The 15,425-nt window shown below is 51.4% G+C and overlaps 1 protein-coding gene across 1 annotated transcript; it reads left to right on the top strand.

The window, feature by feature from the left end:
* The first annotated feature begins 6,760 nt into the window (after positions 1–6,760).
* Positions 6,761–15,007, top strand: NCF1 (neutrophil cytosolic factor 1). The gene is made up of 11 exons (XM_041484904.1): positions 6,761–6,887; positions 7,350–7,430; positions 7,746–7,821; positions 9,060–9,225; positions 9,358–9,413; positions 9,719–9,841; positions 10,197–10,304; positions 11,115–11,232; positions 11,830–11,937; positions 13,487–13,629; positions 14,554–15,007. The coding sequence occupies exons 1-11, from the start codon at positions 6,816–6,818 to the stop codon at positions 14,670–14,672; spliced, it is 1,170 nt and encodes a 389-aa protein (XP_041340838.1). The 5' UTR covers positions 6,761–6,815; the 3' UTR covers positions 14,673–15,007.
* The last annotated feature ends 418 nt before the right edge of the window (positions 15,008–15,425 follow it).

Here is a 15,425-nt window from a genome sequence, read left to right as displayed (position 1 = left end):
CACTTGATGGTTAGTGTGCATTAATGAGGTAGACTGTGAAATGGTCAATATTCCACTGTGTGGATTAGGAACCAACTGAAATTAAACCTCATCATAGTTTGTTCTGTTAATTCAAGGTAGTAAGTACATGTTATATCAGAGTATCACACAGTTTACATATGATGGGTTTGGTCTTACAGTCCTGCCATAGGCAGTAGTTGTGTGGGCTTGTGTGAGAGCTTTTCTGCTGAAGGCTGTGGGGAAGCTCTTCTGTTCACCTAGAACTGGTTATGGAAACTTGCTACAACCTGCTCTAAGTCCTATTATGTCAAAAACTCTGAATATTCTGTGAATATAATAATTAAATTAAGTCCCCTGTGGTCCTGGTTATGGGCCACAACATGTAAAAACATTTTTTTTGGTCAAATTTCATAAACCATAGGAGATGTACAGTTCTGTCTGTATGATAATCTCTAAAAAATGCAGATTATTTGCAAAGGTTTCTATTTTACTGGCTTGAATTTGAGATGATTGCATTATGCACAAATGGTAAATTATGTTCCCTGATGAAGAAATAAAGACCTTTCTGATGTTTTTCAAGACTGTCCATGCAGTTATGTCTTTTACAGCAAATCAAGTCCTAGCAGTAATTCTGTAGGCAGGTAGAACATGCTGCAGCTTGGTTATATCCTGCCAGCAGAGAAGTAAGGTCCAGTCTGCAATCCAGCTCTGGGTGGGGGAGGTGATTGGACCTTCAAGGAAAATTTTGTAGCCTTAAATTCAATTGTGTGCAGTTTCTGTTCCATGGGAGCAACCTGAAATTCAGCAGGTAAATTCAGAGCAGCACATTTTTGTCATTATGGAGATAAGGGAGACCCTATAGGACATCTGCTTGTGTTTCACAACATGCAGATCTAGGTGCTCCCACTTGAATACTGGGACCTTGTGCTGGTGATGTCAGCAGGGGCAGCTCCATGCTGAGGCATTTTGAAAAAGCTCGTCCTGGTCCTACCTTCCTTCTCTCTGGAGAGGAGCTGGTGGTGACTGGTGCCTTGCTGCCTTCCTGCCTCAGCAGCCAGCCATTCCCAGCCCCGTGGAATGAGTCCACCTGCTGAACCTACCTGTTAACCCAGCCACGTGGGCACTGCCCACATTGTAACCACCAGCACATTTACCTGCTGCTCACTTGAGCAGACATGCTGAGCCAATGAACCTCCAGCAGTAGTTCAGGACCAGGTTTCACACTTGCTTCTGGACGTGTTCAGAATGGGGAAATGACATAATGCAGCTTTCCCCAGGTTTCAGCTGGCCTGACTTCCCCTTCTGAAGAAGCAGGATGGTTCATCCCTTCTTTGCTCTCTTGAGGAGGCACTTCCAGCACAGCTGCCTGCCCAGCTGTCTATTGCTGCTGTTAGTGCTCACTCAAAATCAGGGCAGTGTCACAGCAAGGGAACTGGGAAAATAAATAATTCCAGGGTATTGCCTTGTCAGGTGTGTAACAGCAGAGTGGCTCTACTGAAACTCTGTATGCAGGAGCTGAAAGAAAAACTAAGTGAAAGTGTTTTGCTGAAAGGACTGGAGTTTTTACACGGTGGGCATTGTGAATTTTGCTGCTGGGTGGGCAGTACTGCTGATGGGTTGGCACTCAGTGCTGAAGGCTCTTTGGTTTCAGACATTTTGGGTTACATCCAGTTGAGAGAAATTAGTCTGATAAAATAATTACACCAGTATTTTTACCTTCCAAATATCAATTCAATATTAAGAAATTACCTACAGTCCTAACAGTTAGCAGACTTTTAAGATGTTGACCATGTATAAAAATCTCATTAATTTTCAAACTAGTAGTACATGAGATAGGCCCTAAAAAGCTGTGGCTGTACTAATAAATAAATGAATGAATAAATTAAATTACAATAATTTACAAGAGCTCTGAGTAGTTTTTGTGCCAGCAGGGAAGGTTTGTGATGACGAAGGAGCAGACAAGTATTTATTTCCCATGTTTTACTGAACTTTAAAAGCCTGTCCTGTGCAGTGGACTGGCTCCTTTCTCTTAAATGGGAATTTTGCATCCAAGATCCAAGTAGTGTAGGATTCAGGGTGTCCATGGTGGAACTGGGCATCCCTGGGATATGGCACCCTGGCTTTTCTCACAGCATACCCACCAGCTGAGGTCCAGTGTCTCTGTGATGCAGTTGCTGGCCAGTGTTTTTCTCTTGGGAGTTGAATTTTTCCACATATAAAATTTGAACCTCTTCTTTGTTTCTTTTCGTGTGTGTCCCGTCAGTGACCCACAGCCAAGGAAGAGGGCAGGCTCTCATTTCTGTGACTGTGTAACAGCTCTGTGCTATCAGTGACAAAACAAAGGCCTCCCTTGGCTCTGTAATGAATTAAGCTGAAATTTAAACTACCAAAAAATCAAAAATTTCATTTTGAACAAAGATTAGGGTGGCATTCCTTCCATCTGCTCTTATATCCTGAGAGGTTTTAGTACTAGTTTTGGGTGGAGCAGTGCCAAAAAGAGGACAGTCCATTTGCCTAAGAAACTCTTAGCCTCCAACACTACAACAGCCTTGACTGAAACCCATCCTCTGAAGTCCTGTGTTGCTGTTCCCACTCCACAGCAGCGGGGCCTTGCTGAGAGCACTGCTGCCAGCTTTGGCTGGAGGACTTGGATCTTCTCCATCTCTCTCAAAATGGGATCCTGTGTTCAGACCCCAGCCTTGTTTCCAAAACCATGTAATTTTAATCAGTTCATTAACTCAATAAACTTACATGGTGGTTTGACACTGGCCAGACGCCAGGCACCCAAAAAAGTCACTTACTTGCCCTCCCCTGCCACAGCTGGGCAGAAGAGAAAGAAAATTTAATGAAGGCTTCATGAGTTGAGGTAAGGACTGGGAGAGAACACTCCAGTGTTGCAGTGTGTTGTTTGGTTTTGCTGGAGTTGGTATGTTCGTTTCCCCCAATTATTAAAGTGGTTCGGTCTTGGGATCCTCCTCCCTCCCCGGTTAGTCCCTCCCCAGGTACAGAGCTGTCTGTTTGTTGTCTCCTCCCCTGTTGCCATGGATTTTTCTGTTAACCACTCCCTGAGCTCCTGTCCATCACCCACTGACTCCTCCTCTTATTCCAGAAAGTTCTCCTCCATTCAGTGGGTGATTGGACCAGAAACACAGCCCCTCCCTATTACATCCCTAATTAGCTAGCCGGTGTGCCCTCATGAGTATGCTCGCTCCTAAGTTCTCCCTCATTGGTTGTTGTATTGTCCCCACCCAACTGTTCACCCCCTTTATATACTATTGTATCCCCTTGCTCCCGGTCTTCTCTCGGCTGGCTCTCCTGGAGGTAGTAAAAGCTCTGGATTTCACCCCCAAGAGGAGTCCCTCTTTTCTTCATTCCTTCGCCTTCCGCGCTGATCACCGCTGCTTCCTGTCGAGGCGCTCCCCGGATGCCCCTGGCACGTTTGGGAAGTGCCCCTGCTGCTGGCTGCCGTGCCTCGGCTCGGCCGGCGCGGTCTCCTCCCCAGCCCTGGCGAGTAGAGGATTTCTAGCAGCAGCTCAGCACTCCAAGGGCAAACCAGACTTGGCTTAGAGATACAAAGTGAATTTGTTACTAACTAAATTAGAGGACGATAATGAGAAGTAAAGTAAGTCCTTTAACCACCTTTTTTGCCCCTAACCCTTCCATCCTTCGCACCAACAGTGCAGGGAGACAGGGCAAGAGGATTTGGGGCAGTTCATCACCCGAGATCATTTCTGCTGCTCAGGGAGAGGAGTCCTGCCCCTGTGAGACCATGGGGTCCCTCCGGCTTAGAGATACAAATTGAATTTGTTACTAACTAAATCAGAGGACAATAATGAGAAGCAAAGTAAGTCCTTAAACCACCTTTTTTGCCCCTAACCCTTCCATCCTTCGCAGCAACAGCGCAGGGAGACAGGGCAAGAGGGTTTGGGAGATCATTTCTGCTGCTCAGGGAGAGGAGTCCTGCCCCTGTGAGACCATGGGGTCCCTCCCATGGGAGAGACAGTTCTTCGTGAACTTCTCCAATGTGGTTCCAATTTCACAAGCAGCACTCCTTCCAAAACTGCTGTGGCATGGGTTTCTCTTCCCACAGGGTGCAGTCCTCCAAAGACAGGCTGCTCTAGCCTGGAAGCAGGGCCCTCTCTCCTCTGGGTCTCCCACTGGCTCACAGCCTCCTCCAGGCATCCACCTGCATGGGCACCTCCCTCACAGGCTGTGGGTGGATCTCTGCATCCCCCGTGGATCCCCATGGGCTGGGGGTGGATCTCTGCATCCCCCAGGGATCCCCATGGGCTGGGGGTGGATCTCTGCATCCCCCAGGGATCCCCATGGGCTGGGGGTGGATCTCTGCATCCCCCAGGGATCCCCATGGGCTGGGGGTGGATCTCTGCATCCCCCAGGGATCCCCATGGGCTGGGGGTGGATCTCTGCATCCCCCAGGGATCCCCATGGGCTGTGGGTGGATCTCTGCATCCCCTGTGGATCCCCAGGGGCTGCAGGGGCACAGCTGCTTCCCCATGGTCTCACCATGGCCTGCAGAGGAGTCCTGGCTCCAGCACCTGGAGCACCTCCTCTCCCTCCTTCCCCACTGGCCCTGGTGTCTCCAGGTTTTTTCCTTCACATGTCCTCTTCTTTGTCTAGGAAAAGCTGTGCATGCCCCACTTTGTTTTGGTTTTCTTCTTAAATATGTTATCACAGAGGTGTTACCACCACCTCTACTTGGCCAGCAGCATGTCCATCCTCAGAGCCATCAGGGCTTGGCTCTGCTGGACATCTGGCAGCTTCGAGCAGCAGCCAGCTCCGGAGCCCCCCTGCTACCGAAAAGCAGACTGTGCAAAACGGAAAACTTGGCTTGTTCAGATGGGATGTTTCTCTTCTGAGAATTTTCTTCTAAAATCTTGTTTCTTGACATGTATTAGACATGTGAGACATTTGATGGAACACTCAGCAGTGCATCACACAGAGTTACAGGTGGTGTTTCACTGTGAACTAATCCTTCATGGACAGTGGCATCTAAAACCTTTCATTTCTCACATCACAAGATGAGGAATGAGGAAACAGGAAGGAACTATGAATTAAGTGGTTTCCAGAAATGTACTGTCTGTAATGCAGTTTAAATTTAGTACAAACAATTTTAATTATGAAAGTAGCTGTTATGACAAAGTTTATGGTCTTCTGCATAAGCAGCAGTCATCTGGTGACTAACAGAGCAGAATCCAAACAGCCCTGGATGGATTTTTTTTAATATTTCTGGTTCTGTAATATGCAAGGAACTTCCCTTGCCTATAGGGAAGTCCCCCTGATAAAATAATAAGAAACCAAATGTAAATGACCATTTACTATTGCACAGCTGCAAGTACCACACCCAAGTTCCAGGGGAGGGCTACAGTTAGTATTTGATGTTTTTAATGTGGCCAGAGCAAGCTTTTGTCTTTACAAGCTAACAAGGGCATTGGGCTGTTCCTGTGCCAGGGCTTCCTGCTGCTGCTCAGTGGGGAGAGCCCCTCTCAGCTCTGCTGTGGTTTGGGGCTGCTGCCTGCCAGGGACAGGGGTGCTACCTCTGCCTGAGGCATCTCTGCTCCTGGTTGAGTGTGGGCTGGGTTTGCTCTAACACCCAGCTCATGGCACTGAGCTGGCCTGCTGGGGACATTGGCAGCACTGGGGCACAGGTTTCCAGAGGGGATGGAGCTGAGTGTTCACAGCTGGCTGGAGCTGGGCTCCTCCAAGGATCCTGTGGAGAGCAGGGCTCTGCCAGGTGACTGCCCACCTCTGCTGCCCACTGTCATTGAGGGTGCCCGTGGTGGGGACAAAAGCGCTCCTGGGTACACCTTTGCTTTCAGGCAGTGTGGAATTGGTCCCTGCAGCTCTCACATCCCTTCAGGTCTTTCTGCTCAGGGCTGAGGATGGAGAAGGAGGAGGACAGGAATGCAGCAGGTGCACTGGCATTTCAGAACGGCTTAGCAGGGGACTCTCCTGCTCTCCCAGCGGGACACAGGGGTCTGTCTCCAGCCCACTCTGGGGTTTCCCTGTGCCTGGGGTCCTCTCCCATTCAGCCCTGTGCCCCTGTAAGGTGGTGAGCAGGGCTGGGACTGACTCAGGTCCTCGGGGGCTCCTCAAGGGAACCTTTTGGTGGCAGATTTTGAAGAAGCTGCAAGTGACTGAAGGGAAACGGTGATGCAAGGGGAGGGTCTCTTGCACACTGAGCCCGTGGCTGCCCCACCCTGGCTGTGCTGTCCCAGATTCCCCACCTGCCAATCCCACACACAGAAGACAGTACTGCCATTCCTGGGGCTCAGGCAGTGCATTACATGCTTTATTCAGCCGTTCCAGCTCTGATAGAGAGGGTGAAGGCACCTCTGGCTGTCATATCCAATATCCAATATCCATATCCATTGCAGGCCTCTGGCTGTCATGTCCAATATCCATATCCGTATCCATTGTCCTTGACCCTCTGCTGCAATGCCCTGTGCCATCATGGGGCAGCATCAGCAGTCAGGGGAGTCCTTTGGATATCAGGCCAGCCAGCCTGGCCCTCACCCTTCACTGCCCTGTGATTCCAGAGGTCCCTCCAGGTTATCCCCGAGGCCTCCCAGCTCACCTCCTCCCCAGCCCGGAGCCACTGGAGGGGCTGGGCTGGGCTGGGAAGCGCCGGCTCGGTACAAACCACAGCGAGTGAACAATTGCGGGTGCGATTGCAGCGGCAGTTCCGCTTCCCCGGGGCTTTAAGACCAAGCGGAGCTGAGCGAGGGCAGAGGGGAGGGGACAGCCCGGACAGGCAGGAGCAGGGTCCGGAGTAGAGCACCGCGGGCAGGAGCAGAATGGGGGACGCCTTCATCCGGCACATCGAACTGCTGGGCTACGAGAAAAGGTTTTTCCCCAGCCAGCACTATGTGAGTACTCAGCAGCTTTCTGGCATGTGAGGACTGAGGACTGGCCAGGGTAAAAACCGTGGCCAACAAATGTCCTGAGGTAAATGTGACTGAGAGCCTAAACGCTTCCTTTTAAGGGGGTCATGGCTGTTAACATCAGCTGCAGGCAGCCAGAGACTAAACTGTCGTGAACACACAAGACTTCAGGCACTTCCTTTGCAAGCCATTGGCTACTTTGCAGTCTTGGAAAGGGCTTTTTCCTCTTTGTTTCCCCCCACCTGCGTGGTTCTGTCCCCTCTCCGACCATTCCAACTCCCCTAGTGCCCAGTTTATTTGCTGGCAGGGAGAACTACTTGCATTGGGGTGGTGGAAGGAAAACATTCAATTTTATCTGAAGCTGGACCATCCACAGGGCTCCCTGGGCACAGTGGGGAGTGGTGTCCCACTTGCCTGCAAAACTGCAGCCTCTGCTTTGCTCCTCAGGTCTACATGTTCCTGGTGAAGTGGAATGACCTCTCCGAAAAGGTCGTCTACCGCCGCTTTACTGAGATATATGAGTTCCACGTGAGTCCTCCCAGGACACATAGCCTTGGGGTGGGGAAAAGGGAGGGCGAATGCCATCTGAAATTGCCTCAAAGCAAACCTAGTTCAAAAGAGGCTCCTGGGTCCAGTTCTTCAATCTCTTTTGCCCCTTGAAGGTGGGAGCCAATGGCTCTGTGTCCCTGGGCACACAGTGCCGAGGTGTGGGATCCAGCCAAGACATGCTGGTGGCAGCAGGGCGAGCACCAGGAAAGGAGTCAAGCTGGGGGCAGAGGAGTGGGTGTCACAGCGTGCTCCCCTGGTGCCATGCTCACTGTTGTGCCTGGCTCTGCTCTGCAGAAAGCGCTGAAGGAGATGTTCCCCATTGAATCCGGGGACATCAACATAGAGAACCGGATCATCCCACACTTGCCAGGTGAGGGGCAAGCCCCATGGCTGGGGGGTAAAGAGAAATTGCAGCTAGCTGGGAAATTCCCTGGTGGGTTGAGCTGTGCTGGCTGCCTCCCTGTCAGGGGGGTGGTGCAGTATTTCCTGTACACCAGGCTTGAAATCAAAACCCCAGTAAAATCTGAGCAGTGGCAGTGGTTCTTCCCAACACTCAGCAGCCCTGCAGACCCCGTCCTTGCTCTGTGAAGGCATCCCAGAGGCACATCCAGAAGAATCAGCTGTGACTCCTATGACCCCTGGCTGGTACAAAGTGTCTGGCTTTGGGGAGGCTGAACTGAGTGGAGCTGAGCTGAGCCCTGTGTTGGTGACACCATCACTGGTGTTCGCTTAATGCCCTTACGGCAACACAGATACTTTGTAGGAGGAAGCAATGCAATATGTCTTCAATGACAGAGAATGAACTCCTGATCCGAACAGCTGACACTGTCTCCGAGCAAGGAGATATTAGAAAGCATGTTAGAAAACTTCCCCATTTTATTTAATTTCCTGCTTTAAAGGAAGCAGAAGGGAGTCTGAAAAAGAGCTGCAGTTGTGGTCAGCATCTCTGGAGGAGGAGTAAGCCTGCACCATGCAGTGTGGGTGCCAGTCTGGGGGGGCTCCACTGCAGCTGGACTAACACCAACCACCATGCTGGGCCTCTTTCATCACGCTGCCCCCCACCGTGCTGGGGCTGGTAAAAGCATCCTTATTCCATTTGGGGAACTGAGAGCACTGAGGACCAGACAGGTGTCAGACTGCTGGGGGGACATGGGGTGCCACTGACCACACAAAGCACCTCCCATCCGGTTCAACACTGCTCAGGGTTGGGATTGCCAGCAGTATTTTAGAGCTCTGGAGTCAAGAGCACCATAATCAGGGGGGTGGGAGGATAAACATATCTCCTCTGACTGCAGGCTGGTCCCCTGAGCCCCTCTTGGTGCCCTGGTGCATCTGCTGTATTTGTGGCCCAGCAGTTGGGCTTAGTCTGAGCACACATGTAGAACTTAACCTAAAAATGAAATAGGGTCAAACAGGATCATTGCTGGGCTTGCATGAGCTGTGGTCCTACAAAGCTTCACCTTATTGGCACAATGCAGCCATGCAGCACCTTGGGGCCAGACCCACTTTGCCAGGCAAAATTAATGATTCAGAGCAGTGTGCTTGGGAAACTATTAAAAAATAAGGCATTCTGTCTGCTTTTTCTGAGCCCTTTTTCCTCTCCCCCAGCCCCAAAGTGGTTTGATGGGCAGCGCTCAACTGAGAACAGGCAGGGCACACTGGCTGAGTACTGCTACACACTGGTGAACCTGCCCCACAAGATCTCCCGGTGCCTGCATGTGGTCAACTTCTTCAAAGTCCGTCATGATGACATGAACCCTGTCACAGACAGCCAGTGAGTCCAGCTGCCTGCTATTTTGAGGGAAATCCTGCGTTCCTGGCCTTGGATGCTGGCAGTAGCCTGCAGGGAGGGTGCTGATGGATAGGGCTGGTTGGCATTGAGCTGCCTTTGCTCTGACCTGTCTAGGATCAAGAAGCCTGAGGTCTTCCTCCTGACAAAGGATTCCAAGAAAAGCCTCACTGGTAAGAGGTCTCAGAGGGCTGCAAGTGGCTGCCTCAGCAGCAGCAAAGCCTGCTGGGGAGAGAGGATGTCATTCCTTGGCATATGCCCTCACTAAGAACATGGTTGCTATGCCAGAGCTGCAGCTGTGGGAAGCCAAATCCTTAGAGGAGGAATGAGTCATTGTCCTGAAATCCAGTTGGTTTGGGGTTGAAAGAGACTGGGAGGGCACTTTGAGCTGTCCTGGGGCTGCTTTTGGCCTGCCTGGAGTAGGATGTTTCTGGGTTGGGGGCTGGAAGAGGGAACATCTATCACTTCTCTCATGCAGACATCACGGGCCCCATTGTCCTGCAAACGTACCGAGCCATCGCTGACTATGAGAAGAGCTCCACGTCTGAGATGGCTCTCAAGGCTGGGGACATGGTGGATGTCGTGGAGAAGAGTGAGAATGGTATGTGTCCATCCCCCTGAGAACCCCTGAGGGCCAGCGCACTCCCTTCCACAATTTCAGCAGGAATGAGTCCAAACACAGCATGTGAGCTAGTTATGGCAGTGAAGGCTGAGGATGAGGGGCAGTTCTAGAAAACTGGGCAATATCCTGGCCATGCCTCAGCCTGTCTTTCTGCCCAGCAGGAGCACAATGAATCGGTCAAGTTCTCTGGTTGCACCATGTCAACAGAGACTGGCCCCAGCACTGTCCCTTTGGTCCAGGACAAGGAGATGCCTACACCTGCCCTGGCCAGGACAGACCTGGTGCCAGTCCCCACTACACTCTCTGCTCCTGCCCATGGTTGCTTTCTTTGCAGGCTGGTGGTTTTGTCAATTGAAGAATAAACGAGGCTGGGTACCTGCTGCCTATCTGGAGCCACTGGATGGTCCCGATGAGTCTGAAGAGCAGGAACCGAACTATGCAGGTAAAATACTGGGGTGACCAGGGTGTGTGCGTGTGTCAGAGCACAGCCTGCTGCAGCTCTCCACTGTGACAGCTGCAAAGCTGGGCAATTCAGACTGAGCAGGATCACTGGGCAGGGAGATGCTGCTGTAGGAACTGCCAGGAGGGATAAATCTCATGGCTTGGTGTCTCAGTGTCAACCTTGGGAGCTTCCCATGATCTGCAACTCAGCATTAGATTTGTGTTTTGGCTGATCTTTACCCAGTGGCCATGCTGAGCTGGCTGGGTGAAGGCTGAGGTGCTGGGTTAGCAGAACAGCATGGTGCAGCATCCAAATCAGGCATGGGCATTCACAGTGCTTCACCTCTGTGCTGTCCTTATGAGGGCCTGGCCCTGCTCCCTGTCCCCTGCACTGCCCTGCCATGACAGCAGGGCTTTATCATGTGGAACAGAGGAAGGATCCTGCAGACTTGTGCCAATTGCTCAACAGGCTTCAGCTTTGAGGGTTTCACAACACTGGAAAAGGCTCTATTAGCACAACACTTCCTTATTTTACCACCTGAATTCTGAACACACTTTCGAGCAGAGATAGGAGTGCTTCCTCTGCATGCAAAAGCTTTCTTCTGGAGAGATGGTGAAGGGGCTGGGATGAGCCATGGGTAATGACAAGACTGGGGGAAGTCTGAATTCAAACCTGAAGCACCCTGAGTCTTGCCTAAAATGTAGGGTGCCTCCTAATGCTCTGGTGCCTCCTCTTCTCAGTGGCTGGGGAGGTTCAGCCCCCATCCCGGAGGTGTCAGCACATGATCCACCATCCCCATTTCATGTGTAGGTGAAGCGTACGTGGTCCAGAAAAGCTACACTGCTGTGGAAGAGGATGAGCTGACCCTCAAGGAGGGTGATACCATTGAAGTCATCCACAAGCTCCTTGATGGCTGGTGGGTGATCAGGTGAGATGCCATGAACAGGTCAGGCGAGCAACACTCAGGCAAAGGGAAGGGACATCCATGGTGCTCCACATCAGGGCTCTGAAAGCCATGGTGTCTTTGGTGCCACTGCCCAGCACTTCCTTTTGCAGGGCTGCTCCTCAGAGTCTGTTCTTTTCCAAATTTTAAACATTTCAGCTGGAAATTCCTCTCCTGAGGGCTTCAGAAATATCCAAGAAGGAGGCAGATGGAAAAAAAGCCATGCATCTGTTATTTTGTCTCTAATTGTTCTGGCACATTTTGCTTTGCAAAACCTCAACTTTCATCCCAGCTGCAAAGAATATTCGAGGTAACATGGCACCAGTAAGGGACAGGCCTGAACCATGAGTCATGGAAGGTGTGAGTTGGAAGAGTTCAAGGCCAGGTTGGACGGGGCTTGGAAAAGTACTTCCCCTATTCTAGGGGAAGGTGTCCCTGCCTGTGGCAGGGTGTTGGAATGAGGTCCCAATTCATTCTGGGACTACGTGACCACACACAAGAATGATCAAATCTCTCTCCTGGACCGAGGAGGTGGTTGCAGAGCCATGACTGCAAGTGATGTTCCTTTGTGTTGCACTGCAGGAAGGATGAAGCCACAGGTTATTACCCCTCCATGTACCTGCAGAAAGCCGGGGAGGTGAACACCTCTGTGAAGAGTGTGCTGAGGAACCGGGGTGCTCCTCCACGGAGGTAGGAGAAGCTCTGTGCAGAGGGCAGAAGAACATCTCCCCCTTCCTTGAGGGAGATGAAATTAAACCAGGCAGGGTGTTGTGGTTCACCTGCTTGCCCTGTCTGTGAGGAACTGCCTGGAGAAATATAAGCAGACACAGACAGAGCAGGGCTGTACTCCCACCAGCTCTGTGCTCCCCAGCTACCACAGGCACCCCAGCATTGTTGGTGCACGGCTCCAAGATCCTTGCTCCAACAGGTCCACCCATCAGGTGTATTTCTCCTTGTCTTTCTGCAAAGTTTCTTTTCTGGGCTAATCTTGTTTAATTTTCAAATTGGCCATTTTCTTGCTTCCTGCATGTGTGCACTGAATCTTTCAGAGGCAAGGAGAGATTTGACTAAATGGAGCTGCCAAGTGGCCTAATCTAATGGGAGGATTTGAGCTAATGCAAGGGATTGTATTTTGATTAAAAAGATAAAAAGCAATAACAACTCATGAATTCCAGTGCAAAGACAATGCCTAAAAAGGACAGAATTTGCTGCTGTCTCTTTTTTCTGCAAGATGACACATCAGGCCTGCTATAAAATCTCTCCAAATCCAGTTTTGCTGGAGCATGGGTTGAGTTTGAGACAGTGTAAAATGGTCCAGATCCACCTATTTGAACACAGAGATGTTTGCTGGTAGCCTTGGGGAAGATGAGGTGGCCTGTTCCGAGGACAGTGGCTTGTCCCCCTGCCATTGTGACTGCTGCCTCTGTGGCACTGGCAGCCAGGCCAAGCCCTGTTGTCAATGTGGTGACCTGTTATGGGCAAGAGCTTTGCTATGACTTGGGGTATGTGCTCAGACCGGGAAGGGGCTGAAGGCAGAGAAGCACATTTCTTTGAGAAGAGCAGGAGGACAATGCCATGGGATGGACATCAGGAACCACTTCAGTCCTGCCATGGCACTGAAGACAAAGCAGGGGCCTCTGTCTGCCTGCCCAGGGAGAGTCCCCAGTGCTGGGGTTTCCCCTGCAGCAGCCCCAGGCTGCTCAGCCTTTCACTTCTCTCAGTAGTTTCTGTCCTGTGGGTTGAACACCGCCCATCTGGGTGCACACTGACACATGCTCCATACTCCACTGCCCTGTACCTGACCCTTGAGCTTCAGGGAGCCATGCCAAGCCCCACAGCAGGGACCTCAATTTTGTGGCCAGGATAGGTGCTGTATGTTCATTCATCAAAGAGCTATACATCACTTCTCTATGGGCTTTCTTGGCTAAACCTCATGCCCATCTCATCCTTCCAGTCTTATGCCCAATCTTCCTCACCAATCCCTATCATTACTTTCCAGACTTGTGCTCAGGGCTCACCCTTCAGTGTTTGCTTGCAGAGCACCATCCAGCTGCCTCTGAACACATTGTAGATTGTGTCTCCCTGATGGCTGCCCTCAACGGCTGGCATCCACCAGGCAAAAACCAAAAGCAGAAACTGGGGTTTGGGTGAAGCAGAGGAGGAAGTGTGGGGAAAGGAGGGGTGTGCTGTGAGAGCTGCCAGCATTAAAACTGAAAGTTTTGTTTCTCACTCCTTCCAGATCCACCATCCGAAATGTGAAGAGCATCCACAAGCAGGGCCGGAAGCAAATCAGCCAGGAGACCTACAGGAGGAACAGCAAGAAGTACATCCAGAGCCAGCGGAAAATACGGGGAAATTCCCAGAACAAGGCCAATGTCATCAGTAAGTCTCAATGGAACTGGAATCCTGCAAGCATGACCCATGCCCCCCACCACTGCTGGCAGCTGGAGCAGGATGGCACACTGAGGTGACACCATGCCCACCTGCCCTTTTCCCATGGGGAAAGTCTGTGCAGGGAGGTGTTTCTTTCAATGAGTTTTCTTACCCCTGGCTATAGGTCAGACACAGCAGAATATGGTCCTGGAAGAGGTCAGCCCACATTTGAAACCTGTGCTTTCCTTTGTTCCTAACCTGCCCCGTGCTGCCATTACCACTGCAATTGCCATGTATGTTGCTGTCAGCAGAGCCCCCAGCAGGAAGTGTTACATGAAGAATCATAGAATTATAGAATTTGGTTTTGGTAGGAAGGGACCTTAAAGACCAATTCATTCAAAGCTTCCACTTGATCAGGTTGCTCCAAGCCTCATCCAATCTAGCCTTGAACACTTCCAGGCACAGGGCAGCCACAGTTTCTTTGGGTAACCTGTGCCCCACTACCTTCACAGAAAATAATTTTTTCCTAATATTTAATCTAACCCTGGCCTCTGACAGTGTGAAGCCACTCCCCCTCATCCTACCAGTTCAGGCCCTTGTAAAAAGTGTCTCTTCATGAAGAAGGAGGGAGGTAGTCATCGAGGCATACCCTTTAGATCTGCTAGTCCCTGTGCAGTATCCATGACCTTCCCAGAGCTAAAGATGGGCAGACCTCATGCAGACCTAGAGACAGGCTTTCCCTGAGCACAGCTCCCAGCAGGGCACTGCTGGGTGCATCCTGACACCACGACCTAAGGAAGACCCATACATGCAGCAGGGACAGGAGGAGAGGCAGGAGCTTTGGTGGCCATGATGTAGGAAGCTGCTGAATGTTCATGAGGGTGGTGTGTGGTGCAGAGATCTGACCCATCTGTACATCTTTTTTACTTGCAGTTGAGAAAGATGAGCCAGGGGACAACAAGCCCAAGGCTCAACCTGCTGTTCCTCCCCGTCCCAGCAAGGACCTCATCCTGAACCGCTGCACTGAGAGCACATGGAGGAAGATCCTGTGAGGATCCTGTGAGTCCCCACACCAGCTACCCAAAGCTTCATCTCCTCCAGCGCCTGTGCAGCTAGGGCTCGGAGCCGGACCAGGGATCCAGGTGGTTCTGGCAGCCACCACAGGCCAGGGAGGCTGCGGCCATATCAGCCCAGTCCCTCCTCATCCTCCACCTCAGCCCGCCCACGGTGTCCTGAGAGCACTTGGAGGAGGGACCAGCCCTGCTCTACCAGCTCCTTATAAGCACCAAGTCCTCATCTCTACATGCCCTTCTATTACCTCTTTGTATTTTGAACTATTTTTGTGGTTTTCATCAATAAAGGAGAGATACTTGATAGACCCTGAGGAGCAGTGTGGGCATGGCGGGAGGAAAGGTGCTCCTCCCGGTGGATATTGGGCAAGGGGCTCTTCCAAGAAATGCTGGCAGTGAGGAAATTTAGTTGGGGGGATAAAAGGACAGCAGCTTCTTCCTGGGAGGTGGCTGCTTGGCTCCCTCGAGAGGACAGCGAGGGCTCAGTGTTGAGACAGGGCTGCTTCTCACACGGAGCGTGGTGGGACGGCTGCACTTGCTTACCGCCCCAGCCAGCCCGGCCACCGCTGTGCCGGACGGGGCCGCCTTTGGGCGGGATCTCGGTTTGGCTTTGGGATGGCGCCGGGTCGATGTGTAGGTTTGTGCCTGGGTGTTTTAGTTTTGATTCTCTGGGGCTGGGTCTAAGTCCACACTGGGGTCTGCGGGTGTGTTTAGATTTAGGCCTAGGTCGGGGTG

Source organism: Pyrgilauda ruficollis, unplaced genomic scaffold, assembly GCF_017590135.1.
Source record: "Pyrgilauda ruficollis isolate IOZ18807 unplaced genomic scaffold, ASM1759013v1 scaffold69, whole genome shotgun sequence".
NCBI lineage: Eukaryota > Metazoa > Chordata > Aves > Passeriformes > Passeridae > Pyrgilauda > Pyrgilauda ruficollis.
The sequence above is the reverse complement of the archived record's forward strand: the minus strand, read 5'-3'. Positions and strand labels throughout refer to the sequence as shown.